The sequence below is a fragment of the Diabrotica undecimpunctata genome, chromosome 7 (genome assembly GCF_040954645.1).
Source record: "Diabrotica undecimpunctata isolate CICGRU chromosome 7, icDiaUnde3, whole genome shotgun sequence".
Lineage (NCBI taxonomy): Eukaryota > Metazoa > Arthropoda > Insecta > Coleoptera > Chrysomelidae > Diabrotica > Diabrotica undecimpunctata.
Window position 1 is genome coordinate 151,889,252 of NC_092809.1, and position 21,130 is coordinate 151,910,381.

The 21,130-nt window shown below is 34.4% G+C and overlaps 1 protein-coding gene across 3 annotated transcripts in view; it reads left to right on the forward strand.

Annotated features, from left to right (window-relative positions):
• Ask1 (apoptotic signal-regulating kinase 1) overlaps positions 1-21,130 on the forward strand; it is a 78,762-nt gene that overhangs the window by 22,855 nt on the left and 34,777 nt on the right. For all 3 annotated transcript variants that reach the window (XM_072538546.1, XM_072538547.1, XM_072538548.1), the window contains exons 6-13: positions 1,248-1,398; positions 4,218-4,480; positions 11,464-11,670; positions 14,088-14,266; positions 14,323-14,497; positions 16,660-16,966; positions 18,599-18,751; positions 19,844-20,089. In XM_072538546.1, the coding sequence (XP_072394647.1) occupies positions 1,248-1,398; positions 4,218-4,480; positions 11,464-11,670; positions 14,088-14,266; positions 14,323-14,497; positions 16,660-16,966; positions 18,599-18,751; positions 19,844-20,089 (1,681 nt within the window). The remainder of the gene's footprint in view (positions 1-1,247; positions 1,399-4,217; positions 4,481-11,463; positions 11,671-14,087; positions 14,267-14,322; positions 14,498-16,659; positions 16,967-18,598; positions 18,752-19,843; positions 20,090-21,130) is intronic.

Here is a 21,130-nt window from a genome sequence, read left to right on the forward strand (position 1 = left end):
CCACCATCTTCTTCTTCATGTACCATGTCCTTTCAGAACGTTGGTTACCATCATAGCTATCTTAATTTTATTCACTGCCACCCTAAATAGCATGCTTGTATCAACACCATACCAATCTCACAAGTTCTTCAAACATGAGGTTTTTCTTCGTCCTGGACTGCGTTTGCCTGCTATTTTTCCTTGCATGATATTTTGTAGCAACCTATATTTGGGACCTTTCATTACATGTCTGAAATACTCCAGATTTCTCTGCTTGATGCTTTTTATGATGCTTTTTTATTTAACGTTAGGAAACAATGAATTTTTATATAGATTATTGTATAAACATGTTTTAGATATTAAACTCAAATTGTATTTGTAAATATAGAGTTAAGTATTTCTTTGTAATTTGTTAGAATATAAAAAAGAAAAGTAAAATAATAGAAAAGGAAAATTAAAAAAAATAATTATAAAAAAAATAAAATAAAGAGAAAAAATGAGGAACCTGGACAGTCCATAGTAAAGTAGCTATTGAATTAAGTAGATAGCTGCAGTAGAGTTTGCTGTGGGATTCAGGACCTCATCGTCTATTTTATATATAAATAACTAAAAAATCAACTAATAAAAAGAACTAGAAACAAATTACCAAAAAATAAATATATATTAGAGATTAGTATTAGATTTAGGATATATACGAAACAATGAATAAATGAATAAAAATGGTGAAATTGGTGAATGAATTTAGTGTCCACAGTCATATAAATCCAAACAAACAACAACAATATATTTTAAATAGTTTAATATTTTTTACTCCTAAATTGTATACTTTAAACTTATACTTTGTCAAAAATTAATCAAATTGAATTCATTTTAAAGCTTATAATCATAGCTTTAAAATGAGGTGCCTTAAATATTTTTACGTTGAGCAAAAGCAAAATTATAAACCAAAATGTGTAATATAGTCGATAATTTGTTATTTTTTAAGCATAAATTTGCAATCTATCAGCTCAGCTTCTAATGGACCGATTTTAATTTTTTAATGTTTGCTTGATTTTGTTTTTTTAAAGAAACCCCTCTTTGTTAGCGATGTGATTAATCTTTATTTCACTATTGTTAGCATAGGCGTAACGCTACAAACAAGTATGACCCCTCTTTTGCTCGGTCTACTCCAATAATTATTTAATTTATCAGCAAACAATAATAGGGAGTCTTTTATATCGTTGCTCCTACTATAACAAGTTATTTATAAAATATATTAAAATTTGTAGAAAGAAAACCACTTTCCGGATATGCTATGCTTATGTGGAAGGATTTACAAGGATATGTTTACAGAATCTGATCATAAAGACACAAAAAGCTTAGACGCTGCGATATACTGGTACAGGAAAGGTTTCGAAGTTCAACCAAATGAATATGCAGGTATTTTATAATTCCTCCCTCTAATCTTACTATTAAGATGATAATATTTTAAATTATTTTAATATTAGCTAGTAGATATCCTTTTCCAAAATCACATAATACTTTTCGCCTTATTTCTGTAGATTTACATTCAAGGTGAATCACAAGTTCGACAGCGACAACTACTGAGTTATAGACGGTAGTAAATAAAAAATATCATTACTGTTCTAGTAATAAGATCATTCTGGAAATATTTTTTGAGTCTTACTAAAAAAAGTAATAGAAAAGCATTTTCATTGAAAACTATAGTCAATTTTTTTTCTAATGGCATACTTCACGAAATTTTCGTTGGTCTTGTTTACAAAGAGCTGATTTAAAAAAAGTCTTGTGTTTTGATGATTGGCTACTACTTTTTGGATGTACTACTACTTTTTGAACTGTGTATGATGCTTATTGAGAACAAAATATCGGCGGCAATAGTGCCCACACTTTATTGCTTTTTCTGATGTGCCTGTTTTTTTATGAAAATATCGACCAAATCTTCCATGTGTGCATTATTGAAGATCTTGTTCAAGCCCTCAAAACAATGTATGCTGTTTTGTTCCTATACTCTTGTGTTTTTTAAGTGATTTGCTTTATAATAAAAATAGTTTACCGATCCACAGTGCAACAAAAAAGCGAAGACTCGCAACACTAACAAAATGTTAGAAGTTTTTAATAATGCCCTAACCAATTCGATGGAATTCATATTCTCTTTGAAATGAATGTTTTCGCCCTTTGTTACACCTCGTCTCTTGAATACAAGTAGTTTGTACTCTCCTTCTTTTAAGCGTATCCACCAACAAAATACTCCTGTCTGTAGATTACAAGACGCAATTCTGATTTTTCTAACCTGTAATGGTGTTCGCTCTGAAATAGTCCGCTCCCGGAAATCCGAATGGATGCTCTGTTTGCTTCCGGAACGTTTTATCTCAGAAGATGTTATCATTTAAATATTATTTTTGTTACATTGGAGGTCTTTTCGGTAATAATGCCTAATATAATGCTTAATAATAATAACAAAAACAACAACAACAAGAACAACCACAAGCGAGTCAAACAATACCAAGGTGCTGCGCTGGAACATCAGCTGGCGCTCACCCAAGCGGGACGACCGAAGCAGCGCAACAGCAATAGCGCATGAAATGGACTGCGGGTATCGACAAAATCTCTATGCCGAATTTTGCAGGGAGTACCCAGAAATTCAAGTAACTGAACAACGAGTTGCTGATCAATACCGAGTAATTATAAGAAACAATCTTATCCCAGAGACTAGATGCAATACCATCAGAAGCGAAGTCGAACGGGAGATTCATAACCCAGAGCTAGTTGCAGATCAAATCCCTAATGAAATCCGTAATGAGCAGGCTCTTGAACCTCTCATACAAGAAACTCAACCTGTTAATACGCAGCAGGACAATAACGAGTTAAGCGATACTCTGGTAAGCGAAATGGCACGTGCTGTACAAGAGTTTAATGGAACAAATCCACTTAGCAGACCACCGCTACCAAAAATAAACTCTTCTAAAAAACTAGGTGCTCTGTTACAAATTATGAATACTGAAGTCCTACCCAATTACGTCGTAGAAGCCCATACGCTGGAATATTTGCACATGCTTATTTACTGTGCTGCAACAGCAACAGCTAATGTAATGGGAATTAAGATCAGAACACGACGGGGTACCAATGCCGGAAGGACAGATAACAGAGTTGCACACTGGGAGAAACGGCTTCTAAACAGGATTGAATTATTGCGTAGGGACATTGGCCAAATGACAAAATATATACGAGGACACAGCCCAACAGTGCCTGGATACATTAAAACAAAAACTCTCCGTTTATTCAGGACGACTAAGAAGGCACAAACTTAGTAACAGCCGGACATGTGACAGTGCGCTTTTTGAGCATGCCGAGAAGGCGTTCTATCGGAAACTCAATTCCACTGTCGAAAGTGCCAGTAAATGATACCCAAGCCAAGAAGAAATTCAGGAGTTTTGGGTAAATCAACTTTCCATACCAGCTGCTCTTAACACCAATGCTGGATGGATAGAAGATACGACGCATAGCTGTCAACACTACCGTACAACTGTCTATGAACTCTTCACCACAGAAGAAGTCTCTAATATCATCAAAGACCTTCATAATTGGAAATCTCCTGGACCAAACGGAGTTCAAAACTTTTGGTTTAAGATGTTCTGGAGTGCTTGTCAATACTAATTAATCGTGTTATTTCTAATCCACAGGAAATACCATCATTCCTAACTCAGGGAACAACTTATTTAATACCGAAGGATCAAAATAATACCCAAGATCCAGCCAAGTACCGCCCAATTACTTGTCTTCCAACTCTGTATAAATTGGTCACATCCTGTGTAGCCCAGCGTATCTACCAACACTGCGCTCTAAACAATATCATAGAACCTCAACAGAAAGGATGCGCTAAGAGTTCCATGGGTTGCAAAGAACAACTTATTATCGACTCAGTCATTTCTAACCAGGCATACACCAAAACAAGGAACCTCTTCACTGCCTTTATTGACCATAAGAAAGCCTTTGACTCAGTGCCTGAACTATACATATTTATAATGTGGCCTCTGTAACGTCACAAGTTCCTACCACTACTGGAATGTTTATTATTTAATTGTAATTTTGTTTATTCCTTCATGATGCTAGTTTTAAACGTTAAAGAATTTGGTCCTCGGTACGTCTTCGGATTAGCTTTTTAGATTTACTTGAACATTTTATTACCCTACTGTGACTAATTTTTTACATGAAGTAATTGTTTTTCCCTTATTTTGCAGGCATTAATCTAGCAACACTCTTAGTCATTAAAGGTGCGGAAATAGGCAAATCGGATGAATTGCAGCACATAGGCATGGTATTAAATAATCTGATTGGTAAAAAGGGCAGCTTAGCTTCGTTGATCGACTATTGGGATGTTGCCACTTTTTTCGAAATATCCGTTCTTTTCCAACATTACAGCAATGCAACTCAAGCAGCAGCTTGTATGTTCAAGTTAAAACCTCCAAACTGGTATCTCAAGTCTACTGTTGGAAACATACAGGTAGGTAATAATAGTTTTCACACAAATTTTTAACTTACAGCAATCTCTCTTTATAACGATATGCAAGGGACCGGGAATTTTCATCGTTATAAGGAGAGATCGTTATACAGAGAGAGACAAAATTCGGTACTATAATGTTAATAATACTGTACTAAATAACCTATTTTAATTTAAAAAAATTACCAAAACGAATATAAATAAATTAATATTGTATTCCACATAGATTTATTAACGAATAATATAAGCAATACAGTATAAAAAATGACTGTACAATTAAAACTACTGCAAAATATATTTTTAGCCTACATTACCAAAAAAATCTGTCGCCTTGGTCTGTCTTCTTTTTCCTTTGCACAGAACTGACCTGACCTTGTCCTGAAGACGCATCGAATCTTCCACAGCACTCATATCGTCTTCCTGGTGGATGAAGAATCGATGCAGTACTTTTGAAGCATCCAATGCCTGCTGAGGGGTCGGAGCTGGTTCTGGCTCTGCTTCCAATTCTGAGTCACTGTTTTCTTCTTCTTCTACACGAACTGCTTGCGGGATGTCCTCGTCAGAAAGTCCAGATATTGTAGCTACATTTTCATCAACTTCTTCAAAATCTGTTAGCTCTTCCGGTCCGTAGGTGGTAGTAAGTTCAAACTGTCTGGCCCAAACATCTAATGGCAGGTCATCTCCATTATCAGCCAATCCTTGATCTTCCAGCCATCCTGCGTGTTTGAAGGAATGTTTTATTGTATTGCTCGTCACCTCGTCCCAGGATTTACTAATCATTAGGATGGCATCAAGAATGTTTAGTTTAAGATCTCCATTATTCTCAACCAATTCTATCAAAAGTCTTCTCCTGTAATGGCTTTTCAAACTCTTGATGACACTTTGGTCCATGGGCTGAAGGACACTCGTTGTGTTTGCTGGCAGAAAACAGAGTTCGATGTTTTGAAGGTCGCACAATACAGGATGAACAGGACAAAATTGTCTACAAGCAAATGAATTTTTTTCTCTTTAAGCTCGATATTCCACTTTCTTATCGCTTCTTCAAAAATTTCCGAGGTCATCCATGCACTCTTGTTTGCTTTATAGGTCACCGGTAGATTTTTTATGTTTTTAAAGCAACGCGAGTTTTTCGACTTCCCTATCACTAGCAATTTTCGCTTCACCGAACCTGTTATGTTAGGGGCCACTAAAACTGTAATGCGTTCCTTAGAGAGCTTTCCACCAACGCACTTTTCCAATTTTAATTTTAAGGTTGTGTTTGGTGTCATTTTAAAAAACAATCCAGTCTCATCCGCATTGAAAATGTCGTCTGACGAATAGCGTGCCTTCAGTCCAGGCCACACGTTTGCCAGCCAATCATCCGTTACGTTTTTGTTAACATCGCGAGCGTCTCCGCTGATTTGCCCGTAGTCGATCTTGTGCCGCAGCTTTCACTTGCTCAGCCAACCCTCAGATGCCTTGACATTCTCAATTCCAAGTTCAGTTGCAAAAAACTCAGCTTTTGTCCTGACCACACGCCCTCAAAGTGGAATATGGTTCATACGCTGCTGCTGGAACCACTGAAGCATAGCGCGATCTAAATCTTCGTGCTGAGGTTTCCGCAACTTCTTCCTGCTACCGCCCTCCATCTCCGCTTTAAGCCACTTTTTTCTGTCCTTTAATATCGTAGCGACAGTTGACTGAGACAGCCCCGTCCGACGAACGACATCCGATTGCTTTTCACCTTTCTCTATTACTCGAGTTATCGATAACTTTTCCTCCACCGAGAGCACTTTACGCTTTTTCGAAAACATGTTGACTGTTGACACACTAAGACACAACTCAAACAGGAAATGAAAAGTCGTCAATAGATGACAATATCTGTGTGATAACAGTTAGGTACGCCGCCCGAACAATAAACGTGAGTCACTTAATTTTCTGATAAAAAAGAGTAGAATGGGTGGCCGCATTCCTTAAGCGCAAAACAAAACAACTACGGGACAATGACCTTGCCACTCGTGACTCAGGTAGTCTGAACTTTAAACAAAAATAACACATTTGTCATCAACTATTGAACGCTAAAAAGTTATCGCTATAAAGAGAGAACGATATCGGTATAGAGAAAGAATTAATACATTGTCCTTATGACGAACCAACCAATGTTTACTATTTTCATCGTTATATAGGGAATCGTTATAGAGAGAGACTACTGTATTTAGAAAAAAACTAGATTTTACAATATAGTTCATTCGCTAAGCTTGAGAATATTTTGACAGATTCATTGTCGGAAACATATAACACAAAAAAATCCTCTCGGATTTAATAGCTCAAATAAACTTACGTTGCAGTCTTCTTTCATTGAAAAAAGAAGAATAACGGGATTGTATATTTATTATTTTTCATTAAAAACATTCCATTTGTAAATACTAATCTACAAACTAATATAAAATACCAAAAATAAACTTTTATTTTAATTGATGGAGTTTTATTTTGTTAATAAACTGCGTGTGAAAGTTTTCGTGTTTAAAATATTGACTATCAGCACGTATGCTTGGTTGTATAGTAATTTCCAGCCACTGTTAGTACTTATTAATAAAATAATTATTAAATTTACTAGACAGTTGACACTGGGATCAGCGAACTGAGTATAGTAACTTTCCAACCCGATCATATTGGACAGTTAAGTCTTCTGTTTGTACGAGATAGATGATATAACTTCTATTTATCGGCTAATACCATTTGTTCAATAATTGACATATTTTCAGGCGGTATCATTTTAGTTTGTCGATCGGACTAGCCATTGTTTGTCCCCAAACAAAAATATTTTGTTTTTCTTTGTAAATAAAAATAGTGATCTTTCATCTTTGATCTTTCACGATGACATCCACTAGTTTTTTTCGTTTTATGTCTTATTGTAGGTCAAATTGCTATAGCAATTCATATAGGTATGTTATATCTGTCTTTGTGTATATGTTTTGCCTTATTGCGACTTTTTAGTAACCTACAATTCTCAGGAATGCTTGTCGGTTCCTTTTCATAGATAAATAATATAATATTATAAACAGATAGGCAACTCAATGTGTAACTTTCGTTCATTAGGACCCCTTGCGGCTGGGGTCATTACTAATCATCTTTTGGCGGCAAATTCAAATGGACACCCCTTACATACATACTCTTTAGCGCCTCTTGCGGGCTATTTAGTTACTAATTAAAATTTACTGGAAAGTATCTTATTATTTTCCTATGAAATAATCTCACATGTATTATTAAAAAATAAAAGAATATATAAAAAATGCACAATTTTTTCTAGATATACGTATATTTAGTTGTTGTTTAAGATAAAAGAGTTATAAACTAATTACATGATATTTTTTATTACACTGATATTTTCAGAAACAAATGTTAAATACTATTATTCTTTGCTTCCTGACAACTTACTATCATTATCCTTTTTGTAATTTTTCCATAATTTATACACAACGGAACAATACAATAATTCACCATGTTTAGTGTTTTTACTAGCACAACACAAAAATTCTTTGCTACAAAGTCTTCGTGAAAGAGATAGGCTGTCATTTCTCTTTATTAACTCGCTGGGGTTAAGGTGATGGGGGAATGATCCAAGGTCATTCATATAAGTTTCCGGGGCATGGTTCCTTTCGTTGCGGCAACTGAAACTTTAAATAAAAAATTGTTTTATAACATTGTTACAAGCTGAAATGTCATAGTGTCATTGTATTCACACATTGCTTGCCACGTCACCCAAAAATTATTGTCAGTAGCTTTTTGTCGGAGGTCACGTTGGACAATTTTTACGTTAGTGCCAAACCATTGTAGAAAGAGATTCGTGGAAGGCCACGACTAAAGTTTCGCATTTTTTTTAACTGGAATTATAGTGTTAATACTACAGGGTGTTTCAAAAAAAGGTAACCCGGTCTCTAGGGTAGGTAATAAACCGAAACTACTGGCATCATTGTAATGAAATTTTATACGAATATGTTTTGGAAGCTGATACATCCCATGAATTTGTTTTTATATCTGATTCTCATAGAGGGCGCTAGTTACACGGATCGTACTAAGTATTAGTCAAGATAACTTTTTTAAGAGTATAATTATTAATCAAAATTTCAAGTAAACTTAAACATCATTCAATTTTACACGAAAAAGGTACTCTTGGTAAAACTCGATACTGTGTACCGTTTTCGGAATATTTTGATTTGAAAATTATGAAGTAATAATTGATGCTGGTATAAAATAGTTAGTAATTAAACAAAACTCACAAGAATAAAATTAAATTAATGACTAAGAACATAAAATAAAATTCAATTACAGTAAGTGTTCAAAATGCCCTCCGTTTTCGCGAATACACAAGTCTATTCTTTTTTCTAAAGATTCCATTAACCGATTAAACGGTAGGGGATCAGCTATGATGTCATTAAATTGACGTTGAATTCTTTCTTCCAATTCTTGGCGTGAATTTACCTCTGTAGCATAGACTTTTTCCTTAATATACGACCAAACTGCGTAGTCCAAAGGGTTAAAATCACATGACCGAGGAGGCCAATGAATCGGAGCTTCTGCACCTCTACCAATCCATCGATTCGGAAAATGATTACTCAACCAATTACGACACCTTCTATCAAAGTGTGGTGGAGCTCCATCGTGTATAAAAAAATAAAGATCTTCGCTCGTTTAGCGTTAAATCTTCTAATATCTCGAATAAGGAATTGTTTAAAAAATCAAGATACATATCACCATTTAAATTTCCAGGTAGAATATTAAAAGTTGCTGCCCAAACGTTAACTTTAAATGAGTGTTGGTAATGTGATACCCTTTTGACTCGTGGATTCTCATAACACCAGTAGTGTGCATTATGGGAGTTAACCTTGTCGCGTAAAGGTGGCCTCGTCCGTAAAAAGAATGCATTTTAAAAAATTTGGATTGTGGGCTGTCCTTTGTTGCAATGTTTCACAAAAATCCACTCTAACTGGTAGATCATCTGGCAAGAGCTCTTGGACTTGTCTGTAATGATAAGGATGTAATTGCTGTTCTTTCAGTATCCGCCAAGTACTTGAAGAAGAAGTATTTGTTTGTCTTGCTATATTCCTTACGCTAACTAACTGTTGTATCTTGATCAAGTAAATTTAAAATATTATTTTCTTTATTAATTGTAAAGTTCTTGTTGTTCTTGGTCTACCAGAATTTATTTTATTTGGTCTTACATTCCCAGTTTCTCGACAACGTCGTTCAACGGCTCTAAATGTTTTTTTACTTGGTAAGTTTCTTCTAGGAAACTTTTCTGCATAACGTTTCACAGCTGCACAACGTGTCAAGGTTTCAAAACTCTAATTATTGTTGATTTATCGTCATAACAATCAATAAATGCCAGATTTCCATGGCACACTTGGAGAAAATAGAGGTATACCTATTAGAACTTTATCATTACTATCAGCATCAATTATTACTTCATAATTTTCAAATCAAAATATTCCGAAAACGGTACACAGTATCGAGTTTTACCAAGAGTACCTTTTTCGTGTAAAATTGAATGATGTTTAAGTTTACTTGAAATTTGGATCAATAATTATACTCTTAAAAAAGTTGTATTGACTAATACTTAGTACGATCCGTGTAACTAGCGCCCTCTATGAGAATCAGATATAAAAACAAATTCATGGGATGTATCAGTTTCCAAAACATATTCGTATAAAATTTCATTACAATGTTGCCAGTAGTTTCGGCAAAATCGTAAAAAATGCGTAAAATTTTTTTTTTCTTCAACGCCCTGTATCTTGAAAACGGATGGCGTTACAAAAATTTTTCACTAAGCAAACCCCAATTATTTTTCAGTTTTTTACCTACCCTAGAGACGGGGTTACCTTTTTTGAAACACCCTGTATAAAATTATTGCTTAAGAAAAACATTCGTTACTCAGTTTTAACTGACGTGACTATCTGTTTAGCTTATTTCGAAAGAGGCTACATACACATGACATATTTGAAGGTTAGTTATTTATTATTATTTATTTTTGCTTCGAGGCAGGGTTACCAGGTCTACTGATTTTTCAGTATATCTAATGATTTCAACTTCAATCTACTGATCTACCGAAACATTATATCGATCTACTGAAAAATCTGTAAGATAAAATCATGTTCAAAAAGTCATCATTACATCAGTGCTCAATTATAAATTTTGGAAAAAATCATTTCAACGCAACATGCAACAACTCATCAATTCTCGAATGCATGAATAAGCGCTTCCGTTTTTATTAGTTATAAACAATCGAAATCCAGTACTTCCCCGTTTCGATTTCGTTTTGATTTCCAAGGTCTTTACAATGTTGTGCTATATGTGTTTTTACTGTTACCAACATTATTATATCCAATTCATAAATATCTTACAAACAGTATTGCATATTTCCATAAGCAAGATCAAATGCAATACAAAGAAATGTGCTGGCAGATGAACTGGTACGCACGAAAATAATGAAAAAAGAATAAGAATAACAAATTTATTTGCTCTATTTGGATAACAAATGATGGATCTGCATATCCTTTATATACAATGTAAAAAAAATTTAGTAGATCTGCCGATTTAAATACGGTAAGAAATTGTCATTCCATTAAAGGAGGTAACAACTATAAGCAAACTGCAAATGTTCTATAGTCTCACAAATATTAAATAAAATTAGTCCTCCGAAATCACGCGCCGTAAGCGGTGAAATGTAGCCGAAATCACGTGCTCATTATAAATTCTATGAAATATTGAATTCGATTATTGGCGGCGCGTAAAGCTGATCACTTCACTTTGTAACAATAGAAAATTATATTTCTGCTTACAATAATATAAATAACAATTATATCTAGTTTATAAAATAAGTTTTCATTCATATTAATAATGTGTCGAATGAGCGGAAGTCGGTCTTAACGGGGGATGCTCTTTATCATTAAAAAGGAAATTTTTAATACTAATTTATTCTTTTTCTAAACAAGTATATTTATTTCTAGCTCATAGATAAATTTCGTAAAAAATCTGATGAGGCAGTTAGTCCAGAAGAAGAAATATTTCACTTCTGGATGGAATTTTTTCTAGAAGCGACGAAAGAAGAACAGGAAGAAGCGTTCAGATTCCCAGCTTTAATTTTAGAGCCCAGTAAGGAATTGATGCCTAGTTATGTGTGTATTAATTTAGGAGGAGACCCTCAAACCCTACAGGTAAGTCCTCAAAATACAAATTAAGCGAATTATGTATTTGTTTTGTTACTTGTGAAAGAAAAACTCCTTTCTTCTTCTTTTCCTCGGCTTTTCCCTTTTCAGGGATCGCTGTTCCTTACTCTTCGTCGCCACTCATTTCTGTTCATCGCATACGGTCTTCTTTACCTACACCTTTCTCTCTTAAATCCTCTGCCACACAGTCCCTTCATCTTCTCCTCGGTTTTCCTCACCTCTTCTTCTATCAACTTCTACAGCGCGCTTTGCTTCCCTCTTTGCCAGCTTGTACATATCCTTATCTTCCTCCCTTTTTAAAAGGCATCCGACACCGTAAATCAACAAAAAATGTTGGAAGCCTTGACAGAATGCCGAATTGACTATCGGTATATAAATATAATTAAACACATATACCAAAACGCAACAGCCAGTGTTAGAGTGGGTGATCATCAAACCCAGAAATTCCCGATACAACGTGGAGTACGCCAGGGGGACACCATATTGCCGAAACTGTTCACTACGCTTTTGGAATATATATGTAAAAGGGCAAAACTGACCGACAAGGGCATAAACATAAACGGAGAAAAGCTTAGCCATCTAAGGTTTGCAGATGATATTGTACTAATAGCTGATAGGATAGATGATGCCAAAGAACTTTTAAATCAGCTCTACCTTTCCTCGCTAGAAGGGGGATTGAAAATAAATATATCTAAAACCCAGATGATGACAAATCTTGTAGTCAGCGAAGATATATGCGTAGGAACAAGATCCATAGACCAGGTAATGGCCTATAAATACCTAGGTCATGAGATTCGCATAGGAAAAGATAACCAAACCGTTGAGCTTCTCCGTCGTATAAGACTGACTTGGGCAGCCTTCGGCAAGCTGAACCATATTTTCAAATCGTCTGATATACCAATAGGCCTTAAAAGAAAAACGTTTAATCAGTGTGTTGTGCCAGTGTTAACTTACGGTGCTGAAACGTTGACCATGACAAGGAGAACAGTTCAAAAGATCCGTGTGTATCAAAGGGCGATGGAGCGTGCTATGTTGGGCGTTTCACTACGAGACAAGATCCCAAATCGCCAGCTACGACAAAGAACAGGAGTGGCTGATGCAGTAGAGAGAGTAGCAACACTGAAATGGAACTGGGCAGGTCACGTGGCTCGAATGACAGATAATAGATGGACAAAGCGGATACTGGAATGGAGACCAAGAGATGATGCCTACCGAAGCAGAGGTCGTCCACCAACACATTGGACTGACGATCTAAAACGTTGTCATAGGAATTGGATGCAAGAGGCACAAGATCGAAATAGATGGAAAATTATGAGGGAGATCTATGTCCAGCAGTGGATAAGCGAAGATTGAATGATGACCTCTTTCTAACCTCTTTCTTCTGTCTAACCTTCTGTTGCACCTCATCGTCCACCACCAAGTTTGTTTGTATCTAGGAGGCTCTTTAGTAGATGTTTTTCTTAGCACTGCCTCTCCCACTCGCACCACAAATTTTCTGTTGGCTTTCCACCAGTCATTTACCGTATCTTTTTCCTAAAACTCTTCCGGCACTCTACTCTTAAAGACTATTGCCAATCCTTTACTTCAACCACTTTACTTTGTGGTGTCCTACTTACTTTCTGCCTCACCTTTATCTTCGTATCCACTATCACCGTTCGGTATTGACTAGCTACACACTCACCCTTTACAGTTTCTAACCTCTTTTAGCTGACTTCTTCTACACAGCACAAAATCTATCTGACTTTCCCTTTCCCCGCTACTATATAACATACTGGTTTTCCGTCTTCATAAAGAACGTATTATTGACATCCAAATCCCATCCCACTGCAAAGTCAATCACACTATTACCTTCATCATTTCTTATTCCCGTCCCTAAACCTCCATGAACTCTTCTATTCCCGCTCTTTCTGTACCAATATGTCCATTTAAATCACCTCGAATAAAACACTTTTCGTCTACAGGAATCTCGAGCATTTCGCAATCCAGGGCCCTCCAAAATGATTCCTTTTCCTGTGCTTCACACCCTACCTGTGGAGCGTAAGCACATAATATGATGTTCACGTCGGTATTGCTTGTATTCAGTTTTTACACTCATTATTCTATCACTTCTTCTGGTTACCCTTACAAGTCCCTTCCATTCGTTGTTCAAAATAATACCTACTCCATTTCTGCCGTGACTGTTCGAACTACTATATATTAACTTGCATCCAACGAGTTTCCTCCACACAAAGTACACCAATCCCTCTCCCCTACATGGAATCGGCGAGCTGTCTTCCTTTACCTGTCATGCTTCTACGTTGAGAGTTGCAACTCTCAAGAAGAACTCCAATAGATAAATGTGACGTGATATTGCTGCAGTATATTTATGTAAAACTATTACCATCGATAGTTATTATATATTTTAGGTAAATAACCTTTGCGACCGGAGTTTGAGAGGAGAATGCAAACAAATACACGACTGGGAATTTACAGAAAATCAAATTAGAAGTGTTAGCTTTTATAAAAGAGATGAAAGATGCCTGTTTCTCTACGTCCATCACAACTCGGATGATTTTCAAATATTTTTCCCTTCAGAGTCTTGTCGGTATGTTAATATCTAAAAAGTACTTTCCTATATTTATATGTTATAACTATTTTCAGAGAATGTTTTTATAAACTTATCCTCGAACTAACCAATCATCAAGAGGGTCTGGTAGAATCGGAACCCCCTCGAGATATTAAATATGAATACGAAAGGGATGAAATAGGTAAAAAACTCCTTTTAGGAAAAGGGACATATGGAGTAGTCTATGCTGCTCGAGATCTCAATACGCAAGTAAGTATATACATACATAAATAAAAGCGGTGTCTATGACGCTACAGAACTTCGGGGGTACGCGGATAACAATTGTTAACGACGTGATGGGGCATAAAAATATTAACATTTATTGTTGAGTCATATTTTTCAGACGTTTATTTTTATTTTCATATATGTATGAAAGGAGTTGAATGCAAAATTTTTTTACACATACTCTGCAGTAAAATTCATTGTTTATTTTGTTATTAATATAATAATACAATACAAATTAAACTGCAATATTCATAAGTATTTAAAAATGACAATAATATACATAAAAAAATACACTACAATACAGTGCAACATAATTCCATATATAATAATACAATACAAATTAAAACGCAATATCCATAAGTATTTAAAAATGACAATAATGTAATAATAGTCCTCCCTGACTGGGAATCGAACCCCGGTCTCCCGCGTGACGGGCGGGGATACTGACTACTACACTACCGAGGACATAACACAAATGTATTTCAAAATTGACAGTTCTGGATCATACAGTGATTTATTGAGATTATTATTTTGAAATACAAAAGAATAATATAATTATGAACATTTAATAAATAATACAAAACATATCACATAAATAATAATATTAATAAATATTTTATTATATGTATAATATTATATGTATATATATCTTTATATAATATGTATAATATTAAATTATATATACAAAAGGAACATTTTTATATTCGAGAGAGAAAGAGAGAGAAAATATATCTTCGGTCTCTCTCTTACTCATTATCTTACATATGTAATGGTTTCACAGATTCACTCCCATACAAATTTCCAACGTGGAGCGCGCGTATAGAAGTATAACTTCAAAAATTGACTTAATGCTGAGAAAAAGTCTTATTGACCTGAAATTAACTGCGACCTTGGATAAATTAGAATAATGATATGGTTTTCGGAATCAAAAGTAGGAGTATAATTAAAAGAGAATAAGATATTCTCAATATATTTAAAATTTACAAAATTTGTTAATGAAACGATAGGAAATGTGACATTAAAAATCATTTTAGAGATGTTTACAACGGAGTTTAACAAAATGACTGTAAATTACGTAGTTTAAATTTAGACTTACCGGGCCAATTACGGAGTAAATCCAAATAAACAAGAAAATATAACAAAACTGTACCAAAATAATCTGCTCTAACTTAAACCAATGTTATTAAGACTTAAAAATATTTTCTTAATAATCACATAATTGGCACCGCCAACCTGTTCTCACGTTGAATTCTTGGCGAGAAATGAGGTTTTAATTCAACGCAGCTTGTAACATCTTCCAAATGTGCGTATCGGCCATCGAGTTAGAATCTATGGAGAAGCTATGAGCATATTAACGTGTGTATTAAAAACGGAGGTAGGCATGGCTAACGATGATACCAATATGGCGGTGGGATCATGGCCGGACTCAATAATATTAAAACTACTATAAAAATATGACTAGTTATTCAGAAGATTTAATCATAATCTAAAAAAGTGCAATACATTTTTAATAAACTATGATTTAATTATCCCGCGGTAAACACTAAAAACACGATATATTATACATAAAGATAAATTAATAGTTAAATACTATTAATTTATTCTCTGAAGTACGAGCCATTACTTTGTTTACATCTTTGTATACTAACCTGTAGAACGTTATTCCTGAAGATTTATTAACATTGCTTCTGCTACTGCAACTACGTTGAGAACAAGAAAACATTATTATGCACTATCACAATATATTATTACAGTTTCTATAAAAGTATTACAAAACTAAAAATATTCGAAAAACAACAAACGTAAACAAACATATAGGATCTGTCAAAAGTGTCAACACAATCATGACAATATGGCCGAAGTGAGGTTGTTTTTAGTCACGTGATGCCCTCTCCATAGATTCTAACTCGAAGGTATCGGCGCAGCACATTCTACCAACTTTAAGAATTTCCGAGTTCCTAAATAGGTAATATGGATTGCCTAACTCTTAATGATTATAAATTATTATTTATTTGTTTAGATTATAATTAGAAATTTGTTGGATTAATTAAGTGACGGATCGTTACATAGGGTGTTCATTTGGATATAATAGCTTTCTAGAAACATTTTTAATATCAATTTTTTACACATGTATTTTTCTGTTTCAGGTACGTATTGCCGTTAAAGAAGTACCTGAAAAAAATTTAGGGGCTGTACAACCTCTACACGAAGAGATTCGTCTTCATTCCCAGTTACGTCACAGAAATATTGTACAGTATTTGGGTTCACTGTCCGAGGATAATTATTTTAAGATTTTTATGGAACAAGTACCTGGAGGTTCACTTAGTGCCTTATTAAGATCAAAATGGGGTCCTTTAAAATCCAATGAGCATACTATGGCCTACTATACGAAACAAATATTGGAGGGATTGAAGTATCTACACGATCAGAAAATTGTTCATAGAGATATAAAAGGTATTATTTTTTTTATAATTTGTATGTTCGTTTATGACTGGAAAAATAATATTGGTTTAGTCCAATAAAGTTTTGAATCGCCATTTTTGATATTTTAAGTGTTGAACATTAACATTAAGTGTTAACTCTTATGGCAACACTTTATTTCCAACACCGACAACAGCGGTTATAAAATATGCATGTAAAATATGAAAGATAATATGCATGTCCTATTTAGAGAGATTATTTGTCAATTCCACTAGTTTCTCAAAGAAGTTGTCTTTTACTTGCTCTTCCTTTTCCTCTGTTGGTGCATGGGCAGCAATTATTGAATAGTTATGCAGTTGTCCTTTTAGTCTGATGTAACAGAGCCTTTCGTTAACGGTTTGAAGGTTATGACTGACCCCACAAGGCTTTTCTTGACTCTGAAGCCTGTGCCGAATTGGTGCTCCTGTTCACTTCCGCTGAAAAATACTGCAGATTCGTTAGTTTTTAGTATGCCTTCTCCAGTCCATCAAATCTCTTGTAAGGCAGTTATGTCCATGTTTCTGGATTCAAGTTCTTTGACCACCTGAATTAGGGCTCTCGGCCGATATAGGCTTAGTACGTTCAAGATTCCTATATTCATTATGCTTTGTCGTTGCTTTTGTAGTCTTAAAAGATTCATCTATATCCCTTACACTCCTGAGTCTACATTTTTGGAATGAGCAGATAAAATTTTACCTTATTTAGACTTATTAGATGTTATTAGAAATTCTGAATTTTCTCAGAAACAAAAATTAAACAGGATTTCAGGGACTCTCACGTTGTTTCACTTAATGCATTGAACCCTTGATCAACTGGCAGGATTCTAGAAAAGTGTTACGATTTTTGTGACCTTCATGTACTGGCTAGTGATCAAATCAATCAAATATTTTATCCTTACAAGGTGGTTGTCTAGCTTAGCAGACTGTTTTCCAGTTTCAACTATAGGAGCATCTTCATAATTTAATTTCTCCTTTTTTTTTGTTCCATAACTCATACATTCTGCTAGCTATTCGAAGAAGGAAGGAATTTCTTTATTTTCAAATGGCTGCTATACCCATGTTGGGGTGGGAGTAGACTTTTTGGTAGGTGCTAACCTTAGGCACTTTATTGTTACTGCTATTTCTGCTTCCCAACTCTTTATCTCCATGTAGAGTCATTTGAATGACAAAAAATTCATCTGTATCTCATTTTACCTTAAAATCAGACTCCAGTTTGTATACCTGATCTGGATTGGCTGCAGGCTTTTGCAAATTCGGTGCTTCAGACACAAAAATCAAAAATATTACAGTGCTGACCTTGTTTTCTGTGTGTGTGATCGCTCCCAGCTGTTACATTTGTGATACTAACTCGAAAATATACACATATAAAAAAAACCTCAAAATATTTTTAAATGTTTTTGAGCTTATTATGTAAAAATGTATTTTCTAAATAATATACATTCAAAATCCTGTTTAAATTAATTTTTTAAGTGAAACTTTCCTTTATTTACTTTATTTACATAACTGGTTATTTTTTACAAGAAGGACTAGAGCAACGGTGTAGTTATTATAAACCTCATCATTACAAATTTTAGTATGATAGATAGTTTATATTATTAACGAGAAATCTAATAAACATATATTTTAGGTGATAACGTTTTAGTTAACACATACAGTGGTGTAGTAAAAATTTCCGATTTTGGAACTTCAAAAAGACTTGCAGGACTTTGTCCCAGTACAGAAACATTTACTGGTACTCTTCAGTACATGGCACCAGAAGTAATCGACAAAGGACAAAGAGGTGAGTGAAAACGATATTTTGAGCGTCAATAATTATTGAATATAATATTATTACACTGTTTTTGCTAATATTTTTTAGATTAATAAAAGATGGTATGAGACATTAATAAATGATCTACTCGTTGTTATAAATGTTATGTGGATCTCATAATCTATGGATTCGTTGACTATTATTCCTTTGTCACTTCTCTTTTACCTTTTTTTTTTATCTAATAGACCATATCTCATTGCTTCACCATAAAGACGTGAAATTATAGGCTGTTAGAAATCTATTATACATTATTAATTATATCAAATAGCTCTCCGAGAATATAACCAGCTTTTCAAGGAAACTATTTGAGCAATGAGCACAAGAGTACAGTGGAAAGATGCATCAATAATTGTAACAATAAAACACTGAAAACTTTGTTTTCAAAACTTCCACAAAATTTATTTTAAATTCTTATCACTACAGCTGTTTCGGCTGATTGCCTTTCTCAAGTGATCTGTTTTTGGCATGGGTTTACACTTTATAGTCTCTAATGAAATAGGTTGAGGAGGGGAGAACTGTTTGTCTCAAGCTGGTCATTCAGAATTATATCTGTGTTTTTTAATTTGTTGATTTCCATAGATTCTAACAAAGATAGCTTAAGGCCTTTATTTTGAATGTGTAGAATTTTAAATTCGTCATTAAAAGAATGATTATGATCTAGAAGGTGAAGTGCGTATGTAGAATCTGTTTTTCTATTATTGAAAGCCCTTTTATGTTCTGCTATTCGTTTATTAAAATTTCTACCTGTTTGACCAATGTAAGTTTTTGGGCAATCGCCACATTTAAGTTTGTACACACCACTGTGTAAGTGTTTTTTATGTTGGCTCTTGTTGTTTTTAATATATTTGCCTAGGTTGTTATTTGTTCTGAAAGCTGGTGTTATTCCTTTCTTTTTTATGTGTTTGGCTATTTTTGTTGATATTTTGCCTGTATATGTAATCGAGCAGAAGGTACTGGGTTTTTTCTCTGGTGGTGGAAATACCATCGAATCCATCAATGCATCAATAATTATTTCGGATTTCTATGTTAGTATAGTATTATGTTTAAATTTACTGTTTATAGGATATGGTGCTCCTGCTGACATATGGTCCTTGGGTTGTACGGTAGTTGAAATGGCTACAGGAAAACCTCCATTTATTGAATTGGGGTCTCCCCAGGCTGCAGTTTTTAAAGTGGGTTACTACAAGGCGCATCCAGAAGTACCTGAAGAACTTTCAGAACGAGCCAGATCATTTATAAAAAGATGTTTCGAACCTGACCCGGACAAAAGAGCTACAGCTGCACATTTACTAGAGGATCCATTTTTAGGTAATATATACTACAATAAAAATTCACAAGGAAACTAAATTCCTGTAGCTGGCTGTATCACAAAAAAATTATTTAAAAATTCCTTTATAAAAGGTATAATATTAAAAACCCTATCGGGCTACATCACAGAACGTTTTCGGATTTAATATTCCATCATCAGTGCTATCTGGATATACATGTTTGAAGCTACCAAGTATATGGATAAAAACCCTTTGAATGTTGTTAAATTAACAGAGTAACTTTATAAACTATAAATTATAAAGTTACAACAGGAATAGATAATATAGCAACGTAGGACTCCACTGGAGCTTGCTAGTCTTGAGACTAAGTGTCTACGAGGACTTGTTGATAGCAACTGAGGATTTGAACTACTCTCTATTTGTGCAATCTCCGTTTTGATCCGCTCCTTGAATTCTTCTACATTATTCGGTCGACTTTACTTTGCTCTTCAAATATACCCATAAAAAAGTTTAACGGGGTTAAATCTGGGGACCTTGGTGGCCATTCGATAGATCCCCTTCTAATTATCCACCTACCTGGGAAAACGGTATTTAAGTAATTTCATACCTTAACGCCGTACTGTAGGGGAACCACAAATCATTTCTATATGGAAATACCCGATTCAGCAAAAAACACAACTTTGTTTTATTCGCAGTGTTTTTTTCGCAGGCGATCCTTTAGTTCAATGAATGGTATTTATTGTAAATCTATTTTACTTAAATAAGTACATAATTTTGGTTAACCCTGTAGAAATAAATATTCGAATGATACATCGTTGCAAAGGCGATTAGGCCCTTCAAATGAAGTGTCCCGTGACCTCGGTTTGTATGTCAAAAAATCGTCGATTACGTTATTGCGCATACACTGATGATGTATTGTCCAACACATATATAGCAATTGATGGCCATTAAAAATTTAAATTTGACGTTTATTAAAGATTTATTTTTTTTTTTAAGTCGTCTGTTTCCGAAATAATGAATTTATTCCCTTAGATTCGTCTCATACGGTATATGTATATATATATATATATATATATATATA